This window comes from Gamsiella multidivaricata (genome assembly GCF_025024155.1).
Source record: "Gamsiella multidivaricata strain RSA 2152 chromosome Unknown BC939scaffold_9, whole genome shotgun sequence".
Taxonomy (NCBI): Eukaryota; Fungi; Mortierellomycota; class Mortierellomycetes; order Mortierellales; family Mortierellaceae; genus Gamsiella; species Gamsiella multidivaricata.
In genome coordinates, this window is record NW_026251717.1 from 318,385 (window position 1) to 335,495 (window position 17,111).

The 17,111-nt window shown below is 48.9% G+C and overlaps 3 protein-coding genes across 3 annotated transcripts; all 3 read left to right on the forward strand.

The window, feature by feature from the left end:
• Positions 1–231: 231 nt before the first annotated feature.
• On the forward strand, positions 232–2,282 carry BC939DRAFT_499909 (uncharacterized protein; the record flags this gene model as incomplete). Its single annotated transcript, XM_051559993.1, has 4 exons — positions 232–562; positions 685–1,531; positions 1,621–2,171; positions 2,245–2,282. 4 exons carry the CDS (start codon positions 232–234, stop codon positions 2,280–2,282), a joined length of 1,767 nt encoding a protein of 588 aa, XP_051415865.1.
• A 4,203-nt stretch (positions 2,283–6,485) lies between these two features.
• On the forward strand, positions 6,486–9,864 carry BC939DRAFT_393139 (P-loop containing nucleoside triphosphate hydrolase protein; the record flags this gene model as incomplete). The annotated part of the gene is made up of 3 exons (XM_051552077.1): positions 6,486–6,968; positions 7,082–7,150; positions 7,291–9,864. 3 exons carry the CDS (start codon positions 6,486–6,488, stop codon positions 9,862–9,864), a joined length of 3,126 nt encoding a protein of 1,041 aa, XP_051415866.1.
• A 3,161-nt stretch (positions 9,865–13,025) lies between these two features.
• Positions 13,026–16,466, forward strand: BC939DRAFT_440584 (uncharacterized protein). The gene is made up of 4 exons (XM_051554096.1): positions 13,026–13,496; positions 14,421–14,913; positions 15,055–15,206; positions 15,420–16,466. Exons 1-4 carry the CDS (start codon positions 13,309–13,311, stop codon positions 16,411–16,413), a joined length of 1,827 nt encoding a protein of 608 aa, XP_051415867.1. The 5' UTR covers positions 13,026–13,308; the 3' UTR covers positions 16,414–16,466.
• The last annotated feature ends 645 nt before the right edge of the window (positions 16,467–17,111 follow it).

Consider the following 17,111-nt stretch of genomic DNA (forward strand, 5'->3'; position numbering starts at 1 on the left):
CACGTGGTGCCGGAAAGAAGGTTCGCTCATTCCGAGCAAATGGCAATAGTCACAGGCCCTGAAAACAGTGGCAACGCATCACTTTATCCACCCTCCCTCTGGCTCTCTCTTCTCTCATCCTCTTCTCTACCACTGTGCTCTTCGCTCGTCTTCTCTTCACTCCTGTCCTCCTACAGACGCCAACAAACTGCATTACTTGTTCACTCAATCACGCTCAGCTACATTTCAACCATGCCCGACCTCCTTTTCTTTTGTCTCTCCGACGGAGAACCCATGTCGAACGCGTTTCCAGTCTCGATACCATCTACGAACGCCATCGGTAACCTCAAGGAGCTCATCAAGGCCAAGAAGACGCCAAAATTTGACGACCTCGCAGCAGATGAGCTCACGCTCTGGCGTGTCTCGGTTCGAATCACGGACGACGATGAACTTCCCATCGTACTCAGCACCCTGAAGGAGAATGAGAAGAAGAAACTCTGCCCAACGACTCGTCTCCCCAAGGTCTTCACAGAAGAGCCACCTGAAGAAGCAATCCACATCATTGCGCAGCGACCATCACCAGGTAATACATCGCGAGTTACATTCCTAATAGTGCATGGACTTGCCCGCCGTATCTGTTTTTTTGTGCGAAATACTGACTCTCGACCTAATCTTTTCTTGTCGCTTTTCTTGCTCTTCTTGTAGTTCAATATACAGATCTTATATCAGAGTACCAGTTCGTGCAACGTGCTTTCGAACCTGTCACCGACATACACCAAAGGGTGCATGGAATGATGACCGACACGACTCGTACATACTCGTTGACCCCTACGTTAGTTGCCGTGTGGGATGGCTTTTTAACCCTGGTGTGCCAAATGCAACTTAAGACTGAGCCAATCCATCCACGTCCAAGCTTTCTACCGGTCAGGACGTTTGTGACCGAGCCAAATCTGCATGCCGCCTTCCAATGCGATGTCGGCTCCGTCCAAAGCTTGCCCCCCTTTGCAAACACTCTCAGCTCCACTGGCCTGCGATATAGTGTTCCCGATCTGGTATGCTCACGCCAGAATGACCCCGCCTCGATATTGTTTCTGATCGAAATGAAAATGCCCTCCTATCTGTATTTGGATGACGGCACCGGTTATTCAACCGCTTATAAGGCACAAGAATCACGGACACAAGGCCCGGCTGGTGCGCTAAGGCAGATATTCGGATACATGCGGTTCAACGGGTTTCACTATGGCGTACTGTCTACCTACATCCAGACTTGGTTTATCAAGAGAGTCAAGGAGCGTGAGAACCACATCCTAGTCTCGCCTACAATCCAATACGACAGCACGGAGCCAACACTACTTCAATGTTACTTGTGGTTGATCAGAATGGCAGACAAGGAGGTTAAATGGCAGCCGGTCATTCCCGATAGTCCTACGGTTGACAACATGCTCGCAAACGAACGGCTTGAAGACGAGATTGAGGAACGTGATCCTGACTGGAGGCAAAGCCCTGGCGTAAGCGTTGAACCAGGAACGAAGAGACCTCGTACGCGAAGCATGTAAGAAAGAGACAGGTTGATGCATTCCGGTTGGAAAGGTTTCTTTTGGGCATAGATGATTGACCATCCTATACTATGTGGTAATACAGTGCCAATGAACAGGCAGGGGTCACGGAACGAGAGCTTACCAATACCCCTGCCTTCGAAAACATGGAGCTTATCGCTCAAGGTGAAGGTGCCCGTACGTTCCGGGCGTCATGGCCAAACGGGGATGTTGTGTTTAAGAAAGCCGACAGGTGGAATCAGCAAGAGGTTGTTCGCGAGTTGGAGCATGAGGCAAGGGTTTACCAGGTTCTGCAGAAGCTGCAAGGGCAATGGATACCCAAGTTGAAGATAGCCGGAATAGCAGATGAACTGGAGATGATTCTGGTCACGGAATTTATAGGACCTGACCTCTGCGAAGGACGCTTGGATTTATCTGATCGGAAAAAGATACGGGCGGCACTGTCAGCAATCCACAGGCTAGGTATCCTGCATGGTGATATTCGACCGCACAACATTGTGGCACGGCGCGATGGTGGAAACTCGCAGTTTTTTTTCATCGACTTTGGACGTTCGGTATTCACAAGAGAGAAAAAATTTCTGAAGCACGAGGCGAAAGAGTTGGAATCGCTGCTTGGCACAATGCCTTGGCCAGAAGGTAAGTAGCCATAGTTCATGATACGTGTCGGGTCAAATTAATTTCTCACTCTACTAACCTTGTTCTCGTACAGCATTGCGTCCCGAGATAGGAGAAACCCCACCGCTCTGAGCCAAGACGCCGCGCTCTACCCCAAGAGTTGGAATTTGCTGTCATGCTAATGGGGATATTTGCTCAAGACTATTCAGCTGCTGGTCTAACTCAAGGGGGGAACTATTCGAATGCCGATTTGTTTCCTCCACTCTACAAAGCATCAGAACGATAAATTGCTCGTTCTCATGTTGGAAGCAAGAATGAAATTGCACAGAAATAAAACGACATACTGTGATTCACCTATGAGAGCACGAATGCTGACATGATGTGTGTCCCCTAGACCCTTGATATTAAAAAAACCAAAAGTGGCTGTAATTTTCCGCCTTAAAGGTTTATATCATTCCTGAAAGCCACGAGCGAGCCCAACTATTATTTATTTATATTGCCTCGGTACGTATGCCACTTGCGCTCTATTCCAGGTCAGCATAAGGATACACTCGACATCATAATCTTAAGGTATCTGTGGCACCGCCTTACTATTCCAGCCCTCTTGTTACAAGCGGGTCATGGGCGTCCTCATGTTTTATATGACCATACTAGCAGAACCACCCGTGGCACACGCCACGCGTCCAAGGCAAAAAAAATAAAATAAAATAAAATCGTCGCTTGATTGTATGTTCAGCACATTTCTACAGATGATATTCTGGGTATAAATGCCCCTCCCTTGCATCTCTGGAGCTATTTCTGACCAGAGCCTTGAGGTTATCTCGGTGTTTGCAACGCGAGAAGCCGACATACAGCTGCCCAGCACCAAAGACGTGCTGAGGAAGGTAAAACACCAAACGTGGTCAAGTGTTTAGTCCTTGCACCTTGTTAATTAATGGTCATGGCAAACGCAGGCTTGACAGGAAACTGGCGCTCAGTGGGCTTGATTGGCGTAGACCCTCCGCCCAAGGTCGTGAGAGGGGTAAGCACCGTTCGATCCTTGAAGTCGACGTTAAGAACCTAGGCACTGATGTATCTCCGACGGAGTGATCAAACAATCAAACGGGTAACCATTGCAGAGGCCGGATTTGTCGTCCTAGTTTCAAAGGAGAATGATGGGCTGGCCCACCTTCAGCAGCAACTCGTGGGGAGGCAGGCATACCTGGAGGATTGAGAGGATTCAGGTACTCTGCAGGATATGCGGCCCCCTTGACATCATCCGCTACTTTATCCTGGCTGTGATAAACCTGTCCCTGACCTTGACCCCAACTACTGTAAAAAGCATCGGGGGTTGCCATAGCATTGACCCTGTCAACATCGACATTTAGTGTCGTCAGTATAGCCCGACCTTCCAAAAAGGACTGACTGCAAGGGAGCGGTCTCAATGTCGGGGTAAATCTCCCTGAAGAACTGCTTTTCGGGAGGGGTTGTCCCTGGTGACGGGGTCGGATGGGTTGAAGATAAACTGATCTGGAATCCTGACCAAATCATCGTATAGTCCTGAAGCCGCTGTTTGGCTCCGTGCCACTGTGCGAAAAAACTGCTTAAGCGGATCTCCCTTTGTTCGCATGTTCTCTCTAAGGAACAATGTCTGTACGTGCGGCCAGTTCTTTCGAGAGTTCTTGAGGCAGGCATCCTCGATCTGGCCAGTGGTCCCATCAATAAAGAACACTTTTGTGGCGTCTTCGTCCTTGTTATCCAGCGCTGCTGTGATTACAGCGCACAGCGCTTTTTTGATCGTCGTTGCAGAGGTCCAAGTCATGAACCGCGTTAGCCGCAAGTGCCCCCCCCCCCCCCCCCAAGTGTCGAGCTCTGCAGCTCCCTTCAAAACCTCGTTGACACAGAAATAGTGTAGTGCTCTTGGCATCCTCTTCAGCATTTTGGGCGATCTCGAGCAATGTCCAGAAAGTCCGGAGATAGATCGTCAGTGAACGCTTCCCATAAAATTCGAGAGGATTTAGATGGGGGGCTGCATAGATGTAGAACCATGGCGAAAAAAGATGGTGTAAGGCCGCTAAGCTTCAACTCCCTGTCACTAAATCTTCAATGAAGTGCATCTAAACCCAATGCGCTATGCCCGGCGATTGTAAGCGGCAATTAAATCAGCGCGCCTGGTGGGAGATATAAATTGGCTCTAGACCTATGTCTTCATTACCTTGGCTGATTAGTTGTCCTCAGTCTATGGATGACATCGAAGCGCGGAAGAATCTTCAGGGGGTAGGCGGGAGGGAGGGGACCATTGATAATAGAGTGATTCTGAGTACACACAACCCCCCCCGATCGGTGGCAATGAATCTCTGAAATTCCTTTGGATCTGAATACATAAAGACGCATGTGTCTGTGGGTATGTATGTCTTTGTACCTGAACTTTTTTTTTTATCGCAAATCGTACGACCTCCCCTGCAGTCTCCCTATTTTTTATTTTTATTAAAAGTCTATGGATGGTGCTTTGCCTGGCTGTTTACATGTGTTCATACTTTCTTTTTTTCTGATTAATGTAGACTTTAATGCTGTTTTCCATCCCCATGATACGGGTATGAGCGCTAACAAGAGGGAGGGGAGGAAGGGGACGTTTTTTTATCTCCCTGGCAGCACATTGCGTATGTACAGTGCACACTTCATACGATTTCGATATGATATGAAATGTGGGCTCCACCACTCTTCCGTGCTCCTTTTCTGTGGGGCTAGAACTTTTATTTTCGCACTTGCTCCGTGCACCGGTTTAAAAGTCCGACCCCAGCATTCTCGTGTTTCCGATGTGGCTCGAGAGCATCTCGGAAGGGTAGGGTGGGTGAGGGGGGGAAGGGGATGGACCATGTCCAAGAAGCAACCCACGGATTGTACGATGGATCCGTGGATCAATGGATCAGGACCATGAAGACAATTACAACGAAAATAAATAAATAAATAACTAATACAGAACATTACGCACTGATCTCCTCCCCTGAGTGGTGTTCCTTTGGATCATTACTCATCGGTTGACATTCTTCATTCTCACGTATGATAACCTCCTTGGACTCGCAGCTGGCAAAAAGAGAGAGACGGGGGTGGGCATCTGAGCCGGTAAGCGTGTCTATCATGTCTGCATATGGCTTGAAGTTTCCGTGTATAGAGACCTACGAGGACCCTCAAAGTGAAGAGGGGATTATGGTAAGATGAAGGAAATATGCTGTTTCAGTGCTCCTGTATTACATTACATATTACTAACAGTCAGTTCAGCTATGGACTATGACTACAAGACATAAGGCAGCCCCATTCGCCGCGGAACAGCACTTAGCATGGTTACGATGCATCCATCTGGAAAGACCGAGAGTCAAAGTAAAGCAATTCAATTTGTGGCATAATTGACCCTCTCCACAGCAGCAAATGCCTAGTACAAAGAAAGAAACGCCCCGTTCACCTCATCGTCATCATCATCATCATTGTACACAAAGAAAAAAAAAACATGCCAAAGGGGGGAAAGGATAGAAATATGTACAGACCAATCTATGTCATCGTGAGAGGTCATGCGTAGGATACGTGGTATATATGAGTGCGCAGGTACATGGGACATGGACATGGTGGAAAAGGCAAACATCGCACAGACAGAGAGAAAGCGGACACAAGGAGGACGATCGACTGTGCCACGACATCATGTCAGGCAAGTAGTAGCTGCTAGCAAGAGGAGATCGGAGGGGGGGATGTTAATTGCTGTATCTCAAGGAACGACGCAAGACATGATACGATATGATTGATATTCCATGACATGTGTGGTGAGGATTGCGAGTGATAGCAACTGCATCAAGGAGAAGATTGTGGATAAGATAGGGCATTGCCTACACAGATACTTCATTGGGTAGGACTCGAGCTCGACTGGAGTAGACTGGACCAAGTGGGATCTGTCATCCTTGCAGGACGGATCTGGGTAGCCATGTTCGGGTGGGCGGGTAGGCCGATTGTTCTTCTTCTTGTTGTTGCTGCTGCTGTTGTTGTAGTAGTTGTCGCAGAAAGGGAAGGTGCGTGGGGTAGACGGTGGTAATAAGCGGAGTTTGATCCCCTGTTCCCTGTGCTCAATGGGGGTGGGGTCGATGTTGGATGGTATAAAAGTGTATAGCACCCTAAATAGAGGAAAGTCATATCTGAAAGAACCAATTGTTTGCCACCCTCAACTTCTCCTTTTCTTCTTCCTCTTAATCCTCATCTTCACTCTTTCATTCCAAATCTCATTCCGCATTCCTCTCATTCCTCTCCCCCTCTCGCTTCAACTTCTAGATTCCTTCCCTACCGCAGTGTACCTGTAAATACTACTACTCCACCATGTCCGCTGATACCAAGACCCTGAACGACCTCATCAAGGCCACCCAGGACCAGACCGAGGCCGGGGACAGAAAGGCCGAGGCCGCAAAGGTTGGCGACGAAGTCAAGCGTCTCGGTATCGTCAAGGCCTTCCACGATGGCAATCTCATCAAGACCCTCACCACCTTGCTCGAGAGCAAGAAGCAAGCCAACTTTCGGGAAGCAGCCTACGACATCCTCGCCAGCGTAAGCAAAGCAGTCGGACAGGCTGGTGAGCCCTATCTTATCCCATTGGTCCCCAAGGTCCTGGATGGATATGCCGACAAGGTTGCCTCGGTCCGTGAGGCTGCAGAGGAGGCCAGCAAGGCTATCATGGCCCTACCCTCTCGCTATGCTGTCAAGCTGCTGTTGCCTGTCCTCTTTGATTCGATCGAGAATGGACGCTGGCAGTCCCAGTGCGGAAGTCTTCAGCTCCTTACTGGACTCTCAAAGACCTCACCCAAGGTATGTACGCATTCGACATGCGAGTCCACATCAATTGCAGTAAGGAACTACTGCCTTGGTCAGCTTCAATTGCTAATGCGCCTTTGTTTGATTGCTCGCATTTGTTTCTACAGCAAATTAGTCTATGCCTCTCAGAGATTGTCCCAGTCCTCAGCGCCAGCATGTGGTCCACTCGTCCCGAGGTAAGGAAAAGTGGCTCCTTGGCCCTTTCGCCATCGAGGGATCAATGAAACAGTGGCAACCTGCGTGACGGGATATAGCCGCGCGACTGCGAACCTTGATTGCTGACAGTCTCAAACTGTGTTGCGCTTCTTTTGATTAGGTTCGCGCCGAGGCCACCAAAACCACGACTGCCTGCTTCGAGGTCGTCGGTAACCCCGATCTGACCTCATCTATCCCTTACCTGGTCGGATGCATCAATCGCCCCGAGGAGGCACCAGAGTGCATCCATCAGCTAGCGTCGACCACATTCGTTACTACAGTCGAAGCCCCAACGCTCGCCATCATGAACCCTCTGCTCATCCGCGGTTTGGCCGAGCGATCACCCGCCATCCAGCGTCAGACCGCTGTTATCATCGACAACATGTGCAAGCTCGTGGAGAACCCCGCTCACGCCCATCAGTTCTTACCTAAGCTATTGCCTGGACTGGACCGTATGATCGAAATCGCTGCCTCTCCCGAACTCCGCTCCGTTGCTGAGCGCGCCCGCGCTACCTTGGTTCGAGTCGGAGGAGGAGAGAAGGCCCAGGAGGAGAGCACAGTCAACATTGCTTATGAGGTCAAGCCCGCAGAGGTGCTCGAGACTCTCAAAAAGACCATCGGGTCTGCACTCAAGGTTAACGATTTTGTGCTGACCAGCTTGAACTACAGCGCCACCCTTTGCTCCGAATTGATCACAAGCCGCGACTTTGAGGCCGATGCATGGCATGCCTCCATCGTCCCTTACCTGTTGACCTTTATCTCCAAGGACGAGGCCAAGCGTGTTGCGAGCGAGGTCCACAAGTTCTACGTCGACTTTGATGCCAAGAACACTCTTGCGAATGCCGCTGTTGCAGATGTCGAGGAGGGTGAGCTCCTGTGCGACTGCGAGTTCTCTCTCGCCTATGGCGGTATGATCTTGCTGAACAAGACCCGCCTCAATCTTCGCCGCGGCCAGCGTTATGGTCTCTGTGGTCCCAACGGTGTCGGCAAGTCGACTCTCATGCGTGCTATCGCCGATGGACAGCTCGAGGGCTTCCCTCCACCAGATGAGCTGCGCACAGTCTTTGTCGAGCACAATTTGCAGGCAGAGGAGGCTGATCTGCCCGTTGTTGAATTCATGTTTGCGGATCCCAAGCTCGATAACATTCCCCACGAGGAGGTCGTTGAGAGGCTGACCAGCGTCGGATTCACGCCTGCGATGCAGCAGCAAGCTGTGGGCTCTCTTTCGGGTGGCTGGAAGATGAAGCTGGAGTTGGCCCGTGCCATGTTGATGAACGCCGATATTCTACTTCTGGACGAACCCACCAACCATTTGGACGTCCATAATGTCGCTTGGCTTGAGAACTACCTCACCAGCTTGACCAATGTCACCTCGATGATCGTGTCACACGACTCCAGTTTTTTGGATACTGTCTGCACAGGTATCATCCACTACGAGAGCCGCAAGCTTAAGAAGTACCGTGGTAACCTGTCCAAGTTCGTTGAGCAGTACCCCGATGCCAAGTCCTACTACGAACTCAAGTCTTCTTTGGTCTCGTACAAGCTGCCCGAGCCCGGTTTCTTGGATGGCGTCAAGTCCAAAGACAAATCTTTGCTTCGCTTTACCAACATCTCGTTCACGTATCCAGGCAATACTGTGCCTACGATCAAACACATGTCAGCGCAGATTTCACTCAACTCCCGAGTGGCTGTCATTGGTCCCAACGGAGCTGGTAAATCGACTTTGATTAAGGTCGTGACTGGAGAGACCGTCCCCCAGGACGGCGAGGTTATCAAGCACCCCAACTTGCGCGTGGCCTATGTTGCCCAGCATGCCTTCCACCACGTCGAGCAGCACTTGACCAAGACCCCCAACGAGTATATTCGCTGGCGTTACCAGTACGGTGAAGACCGTGAGTTGGCAAGCAAGGCCAGTCGTCAGATCACTCCCGAGGAAGAGGCACAGATGAAGAAGCTGATTCAGTGGGAGATCAATGAGAAGATCGAGAAGCTCCAGATCGAGGATATTTATGGTCGTCGCAAGGCCAAGCGCTCATTCGAGTACGAGGTTCAGTGGGTTGGCCGCACTTACGAGGACAACGCCTGGATTTCCCGTGAGAAGTTGGAGGAGTGGGGCTTTGAAAAGCTGGTTCAGTCGTTTGATGACAAGGAGGCGGCCCGCGCTGGAGCCTGGACCCGTTCATTGACGGCCGTTGAGGTCGAGAGGCACTTGGGTGACCTCGGATTGCCTGCAGAGTTCGCGACGCATAGCCACATCAAGGGTCTTTCGGGTGGTCAGAAGGTCAAGGTGGTTCTTGCGGCAGCCATGTGGCTGAACCCACACGTCTTGGTTCTGGATGAGCCCACGAACTACCTGGATCGCGATTCCTTGGGCGCATTGACGGAAGCCCTGAGGGAGTTTGGCGGTGGTGTTGTGATCATTTCTCACCACCGTGATTTTACAGAGGCCATCTGCACAGAGACATGGAGCATCAATGCTGGAGAGCTGACGGTGACGGGCAACAACTACACACAACGCGCGGAGAGCAAGATTGTGCAGAAGGAAGCGGATACGAAGATCGATGCGTTCGGTAACATTGAGAAGGTCAAGTCAACGCGCAAGTTGTCGCGCAAGGAGTTGAAGGAGAAGCAGAAGCGCCGTGCAGCAGCGAAGAAGCGTGGCGAGGAAGTGTCGGAAAGTGAGGATGAGCTGTAAGGACCCCCTCCCCCAGGAACTCATTCATACCTCTCTCCTCCCTCTTTCTGTTCCTGTTATGTCTTTGTTATGTCTTTGTTATCTCTTGAGTCAGTCAAAGCAGTGCAGTCTATTTCTTTCCTCAATTTGCAAAAAAGCAAGCCAACTCAATTCAATCGCATGCACATAAAATAAAAAGAATTGGTTGTACAGAAATATCCTGAGGACTGCCACCACATTCCAGCCAATTCCAGTCGATCGTTTGTTGTTACACCAAACACAAAGCAAACGGCAAAGTCGATCGAAACCCATTTCCAGCTCGCAGCGGGCGATCAAATTTTTCATTCGTTCCCTAGTCGTGATGCCTGTGATCCCTTGGTGGGTTCATTTTTTGAAAAACATGTAATGCCTAACTGGCTACTTTTGGCTCTTCATTTTTTCTTGTGCACAAAGCCAAGCATAAACTTTTGCAAGAATCGGTTTGAATGAGAGAACCCTCGTCAGCGCCCATGATGCCTCTTGAAGGCCATGTATGTTCTCCATGTTCTCCAGTTAAAACGAAAGGAAGGAAAGCAGAGCACGTTTAGTAAACGAAGATAACAACCGTGGGAGAGGCCACACGCGAATGGACCAATGCTGAAGCGGCCTCAGATGCAATCGGTAGAGGAAACTGTCGCAAAGCGAGGGTTTCAGGACATGTGTGCGTGGGATAGAAGAGAACGAAACAAAGCGCCGTTGTGACTGTTGTGTCCGCAATCCCAGGACACACGAGGGAAGAGAAGAGAAGACAGGGGAGAAGGAGAGGTTGAGAGCAGGAAGAACTGGCGCTTGTGGAGAATCATATCATGGTACTTGCTCGTAATGGTGCGCAAGTATCACTGACCCCGTTTTGGCGTAGCGTAAATTGAAGTAAGAGCTCGAAAAGTCGATCGCCATATTAATGAGCTCTGCAGAAAATGGAAAAACGCTTCGTGCGACCCTCGCTCTGAGGACTCTCGTGTTCATACACACATTCGTTTTTTTTTTTTTTTTTTTTTTTTTTTGTGTGTTCAGTGAGGATCAAACCCTAGCGAAATGATTGGATCTTAGACGCGCTCTCGTCAGTTCTCTTCGGCGCCTTGCTAGAGAAAGGACATAAAAACTGTTTTTGCTAGTAGGATGATCGAATCATTGCGCGCTTCAAGGACAGGACCAGCAACAGCACCCTAGAGATCCCAAGGAACTTTGTTCCTGATAAGATTAAACGCGTTCATGTTTGAACGATCAACACGGTACGTTATATATCATTGAACTATATACATCCTACCCGGCGCGCAAATCGATAGGGGGTCAATTCCATTACTTGGTCCTGGGGTGGCTCTTGACGGGACTCCGCAAGGGGAGACGCGTTTCATATGCTTAAAAAAATAATAATCGACGCGCGATAATGTATGACCAGCACTGATGGAAATAAAAAAAAAAAACTAGGTTAATGCCATGTAGAAGAATTACATGTACATGCATGTATAGTGGATGGATACCTTTGCCTTTAGCTATTACGCTAATGGACACATGGGCAACGTTCTTATCACTGGTTCCATTTATTACGTGCTCTCACTCACTCTCCACACTTCACGCTCCACTTCAGTCGTACTGTTGGTATCTTGTTGTTTCGATCACAGCACTTTTTTTTTTTCCAGAAACAATTAAGAGCTGGGTTATGCGGGCGTATACCCTAGCTTCGTTTCCATTGTTATTATTGGTTGTTTGGCATTTAATATCCTGCGCTGTAATGCAAGTATCGATGCTTCCTGCTCTCGCTGTAGATGCATAACTAAACACATGTCGACGCCACGAAGTATCTCTTTCCCCCCCCCCCCCCCCCCCACCTACCGCTAATTCATTTAAACGGCTTTAATGCATAGTCCTTGTTTTAGCCTAGGGACCTAGTAAGGGGAAGGAAGGGGTTGGATAAAGTCAATATGGTTGCAATAAGTCCTAAGCTACACAAGATAAATTAGATGTTTATATGGTAGCAGGTTTGTATGACGACGGTGCGCTGCAAGTGAGGAGCATATAGGCCATGCACCGGATTATTTTCTTTACGAACCCATGGATACATGCCAAATGCATGCGAGGTTGCCAAAAAAGACGCAGACGCTGGAGGCCGATATTCCTTAAGGCATGCAAGGTAGGTTACACTTGTTATTCCCCCCTAACTCCTCATTATCATCTAGGCTTGAATAAGGTCTCTCTTTGTGTGCGGTCTACGCCGATGTTGAACGATCAATGTTATTATTGTTTTTTGTTCATCAAGCTGCAAGAAGTATGTGTGTGTGTGTGTGTGTGTGTATGAGAGGGGGGGAAGTGATCAGGTGCAGTCTGTGTGTTGCGGACTTGCAGCTGTGAGCTGAGCTGTGAGCTGAGCTGTCCTCTTCTTTGTTCGTTCTGTTCGTCAGTAGAGGATTGCGCAAAGGATCCAGAACGAGGGCGACTGAGCATCGAACTGACGGTTGTCGTCTTTGTTTTTTTTTTTCTTTTGCTCTTGCTCTTGCTCCTCAAGGTAACCGCACAATATGCTCTCCCTCTTCTCTCCACGATCGAATTTTTGTTGTTGTTTTTTGCTTGAGTAAACATTTCTCTAGTGCTATGATGCAGACAAGACAAGACAGGAAACATGGCATGACCTGCCATTGACTGTGCCTGGCACTCACTCCAATTCATAAAATAAAATACAGCCCGCAGGCAGATTCCAAACCTAAACTCCATAGCACGAGGTCCATGCATCCCCCACCACTCCCATCCCATCCCGCCTCGACAGCCAAACATAGTAAGCAGCGGAGCATACCATACAAACAAACAAAATCCTTCCTTGCCTGCCCTTTGCCTCGATTGACGTAAACAAATCAATAGGATGAAGACTGAGAAAAAAAAAAAGCGAGGTGGGAGGGATAGGCCATAGAAGGAAACATGCAGATATCTTCCATTCCATTTAATTCAATTCAATTTAATACATGCATCGCATACAGCAGCAAAAACCCTGCACCTGAACCTGACCTTAACCTCACCTCCACCGCCCTGTCCTCGGGAGCTGCATGCTTGCTTGCAAAAAAAAACCAAAGAACAACGAAGAACTGCTTCGGAGGAAACGTTATATAAGGTATCGGTGTCCTCGACCATCCCGCGTCTTTTTTTCCCTTACATATCAGCCCTCAGTGTCATCGTCCATTCTTGCTGTCTATCGCCAACTCTCTTTCTCTCTTTCTCTCACTTTCTTTCTTTCTTTCTCTCTCTCGTTTCGCTTTCTCTCACCACGGTTGTGAAATAGCTTCTTCTGTAATTATTTCCGAACACCCATCCTTCCTCGTCTAACACTATATACCCTATCTTTGTCTATACTCTCACGCCCACCCTCTTCACGTTTCTCTTCTTTGTATATTCCTTCCCATTCCTTTAAAAAAAAACACTACATTTACCACCTACCACATGACGCACCTCTCAGATCTCTCCTACGTCCAGCGCGGAGTCTGTTCAGCTTGGTTCTATGGCTGGTTCATAATCTATGTCTTCCGCTGGGATCGCTTTGAGGCCCTTCGCCTACGACGAATCGCGCGCTTTGAGCTACGCAGCGTTGTAACGTTACTTATCCTGATCGCCTTGGCCCTTCAACTATCGTAAGTCGTCCATATCCTTCCACCTACTCGTCAGAGCTTATACCCCCATTCACGCTTCCCATCAACAATCACAACAGCAACTACTACAACAACAACTACGACGACAATAACTATAACAACAACAGCACGCTACACTCTTGTCTATAAACACAACAGACCCTCTTGGTCGTGGACCACAACTCCTTTGCCTCCCAATACACCTTTCTCGTTGTTGTTGTTGTTGTTGCTTTTTGGCTCGTGATTCTGTCAACATTTGGGTTACCCTCCATTTCCTTGCTCCTGAGCTTTCAGCATCGCTAGGTTACAGTGTTGACCTTTATTACGCGTGAAGTGCTTTCAAAAAAAAACACACGGCTTTGACAACCCGCTACCATGCACTGCGGCATAGAAGCATGGGCCCCCTTATTCCCTCTACCCATCTCTACGCTTTAATATTCTCTCGCTACACAAGTGCGACCACAATCATTGTGTATAACATATCGCCTGGGTATCCCTGTGCCACCACAAGTGGAAAAATAAAAGGTTTTCCAATCGAGGAACCAATTACATAAATGGACTAGGGTCGTTCAGGTAATACAGGTGCAGAGGGCGCGCTTGTTTGGGGGCGACAATCTTACTCTACTAGACACACACTCAAGCATGGTGCACCTCGCCATCCCCGTCCGGCGACGCCCATGCTGGGCGCATTTCGGTCTTTTGCCCTCCATCCTTGTGTCACATCGTAGAACGAAATCGGGATATGTTCTTGACCCTGGATTACGATACCACACCATGCTCTTCCCGCCAGTCATCCAAAAAAACAAAAGCCGAAAACTAAAATGCAAAATGCAAAATGCAAAATGCGCACTGCCGATTCCAGCACTGATTGTCTCATCACCCTCGTTTCTTTTTTCACTTCTTTCAATGACATCCATACCATATTAGCTATGATATAGGCAGCGCTCGACTGAAATATCTCGAGGGTTTCTGGATTAATCCGCGGACCAAGGAGATCCAGTCCAAGCCAGCACAGGCTTGGAGTCCGGAGGACATGGTCCATGTCGAGCCTCTCTACTACACTCTGGCCTGCTGTCTCGCATTTGAGAACTCATGCTTTTTCTTGCTCCTGGCATTCTGGTCCTACATCTCAAAGTCCGTTACAAAGTCGTCGTTTATGTCGAGCTTTGAGTTCAAGGTCAACATTGTTTGCTCCTGCATCGTGATCGTCCTCTTCCCAACGGTCCAGTACCTCTTCCGCAAAGACTTTGTCTACCGTGAGGTCGTTCCCCAGATTCTGTTCAGTATCCTGACGTTCATCACCGGTGTTCTCGGTATCCGAACGCATTTTAAACTGGTTGTCCTGATCAAGAACGCGCGCGAGATCATGAACGAGACTACGTTTCATGTTCTTCAAAAGCTTGAGTACTTTAAAGACATGGTAAGCCTTGGGGGGTTGAACCGATCAAAGTCGGGGTGTAGAGCGTAGGGGGATTTCCTTGGTACCATGCCAATATACTGATCATATTTTTTTTTCCCGCGCTTTGATTTCTTTTCCCGTGTCTTACCAAATCATAAATAGAATCTGATCTTGACGTTCGGACTCTTTGGTACGTCCATTCCTCTGGGGATCATGTCCGCGGATGGTCTGACTTCGAACCCTGTGATCGCGACGAACAAGTTCGCATCCGATTTTTTGATTACGAACCTCAACTTTTTCGAGTTCATCATCTGGTAAGTGAACAACAAAGTGCGCACAGGAAAAAAGAAGGATCTTGGACCATTTGCACAATGCGCGGGCGATGCATGCATGAATCCAAAGGGCTGAAAATAGAACAAGACGTCCTTGTGCATGCGGAATGTGGCGAAGCACATCATTCCTGACCCTCTTTCCCCCTCCCCTTTTCTTTTTTGTTATTTTCTTCCCGTCACGAATGTTTACTCTAGGGTGACCTTGGTCCTCATTTTCTATCCTCGGAAGACCGGTACGGGCTCGCCCTTCGATGGAGGGTCGGGCGGATCTTCAAACATGGTCTCGCTTTCGGCCTATAACCGCAACTCCAGAGATGCGCATCTCCCTCGGTTCAACGATGTCATGCCTCAAGACAACGATTTCTACTGCAAAGTCGAGCCCGTACAGGATTTGGAGAACCCTGTTTGGTCCGTGGATCGCTCTGCGGGTCCACGTCATCAGCGCACGCTAAGCAATGAGAGCAGATATACGACCCATACTCCCATCCCCCTTCCGCCTGCTGCTGTCACTGTTGCTGCATCGACATCCAAGTCCAATAGCAAGCCCGAATTGATCTCTACTACGATTTACTACCAGGACGGTCTCGCCAAGGCCCAGCAGGAACAACAACAGCAGCAAGATCAGGAATTCTACTCCAGAAGTCTTCAGAACGGTTCCCTCCCCAATCCCAACGGTACCTCCTTGCCACACCGATCCTTCAGCCAGAGCAGCCATTACAGTTTGCCAACCCCCCACCAGCCCCATCGTTCGGGCAGCCAGGCTAGCCAGCGTCCATTGGTTCCTAAGGCAAGCAAGCGTGGTACACGAGTTGCCCATAGTTCTATGGATTTCCGTCCATCGCGAGATTATCCTTCGCTTGCGCAAGAGGCATCAAATTGGGATCAGTCGAATGTGTCGAGGTCACAGTCATCTGGCAGCAGTCGTCCTCTGCGTCAGCAGCAGCAACAGCCAGTGTACCACGATGAGACAGCGAACACCGCGCGCGCTGCTTCTGCAATGGCGTATCCATATCAGAGGACGAGCCTGGATAGTGACCGGGAGATCATTCAGATCGCGTATGTGCGGAGCATGAGTGAGGATAATAGTGCGAGCCACAGTAGTTTTTATGAAGCTTTGGGTCGAGAAGCAACGGCTGCTAATGCGAGTGCGGCTGCAGCGTCGAGACCCTATTCTCCACGACACTTTTAATAATAATAATAATAATAATAATAGCCTGCGTCAAACCAGACTGTTCGATTTAGAGAAATGTTGACTCCCTTGTTGGGAGAAAAGTTCAACTTGCGTATTTGTAAATCCAACACAACGCACACTTTCCATGTAAGGCAAAACGAACCACACGCGTTCAAACATGAAAACGAACAGTTTCGTTTTGACCGTGCAGAACCTTTATGGGGCTAATTGTTTGGCCTACAGGCCTGCGAGAGTGATGAGAGTAATGGCGTTAGATAGATATTGGTTAAGGCTTTCCTGCTGCAGGATTGGATGGCGTCAGGTTAGATGTTGGCTGCCCAGTTAGTAAGGAATAAAAAACGAACAGCCGTATCACCGAACGCAGTGTGATATTTTACCCTTATTTTCACCTACAGATAAGAAAGTCAACAAGATAAGATAAGGATCTTTATTTTCAGGACAGACAGTACCTTATAAGGCGGTTCCCGTCTGCACCACGTGAAGGGTATTCTTCTCTGCTCGTACGTACCACAAAGGTCAATATAGTGCAGACCCTACAGCAGGAAAGCCTCGATCAATATCTATCTAACGCCATTACTCCCATCACTCTCACAGGCCTGTAGGCCAAGCAATTAGCCCATAAAGGTTATGCACGGTCGAAACGAAACTGTTCGTCTTCATGTTTGAACGCGTGTGGTTCGTTTTGCCTTACATGG

Excerpts from the sequence above, each read along its gene's own strand:
- BC939DRAFT_440584 (XM_051554096.1), top strand. The coding sequence starts at position 13,309 with ATGACGCACCTCTCAGATCTCTCCTACGTCCAGCGCGGAGTCTGTTCA. Across the intron at positions 13,497-14,420 it reads GCCTTGGCCCTTCAACTATC|CTATGATATAGGCAGCGCTC; the intron begins GTAAGTCGTCCA and ends ATACCATATTAG. Across the intron at positions 14,914-15,054 it reads TTGAGTACTTTAAAGACATG|AATCTGATCTTGACGTTCGG; the intron begins GTAAGCCTTGGG and ends AATCATAAATAG.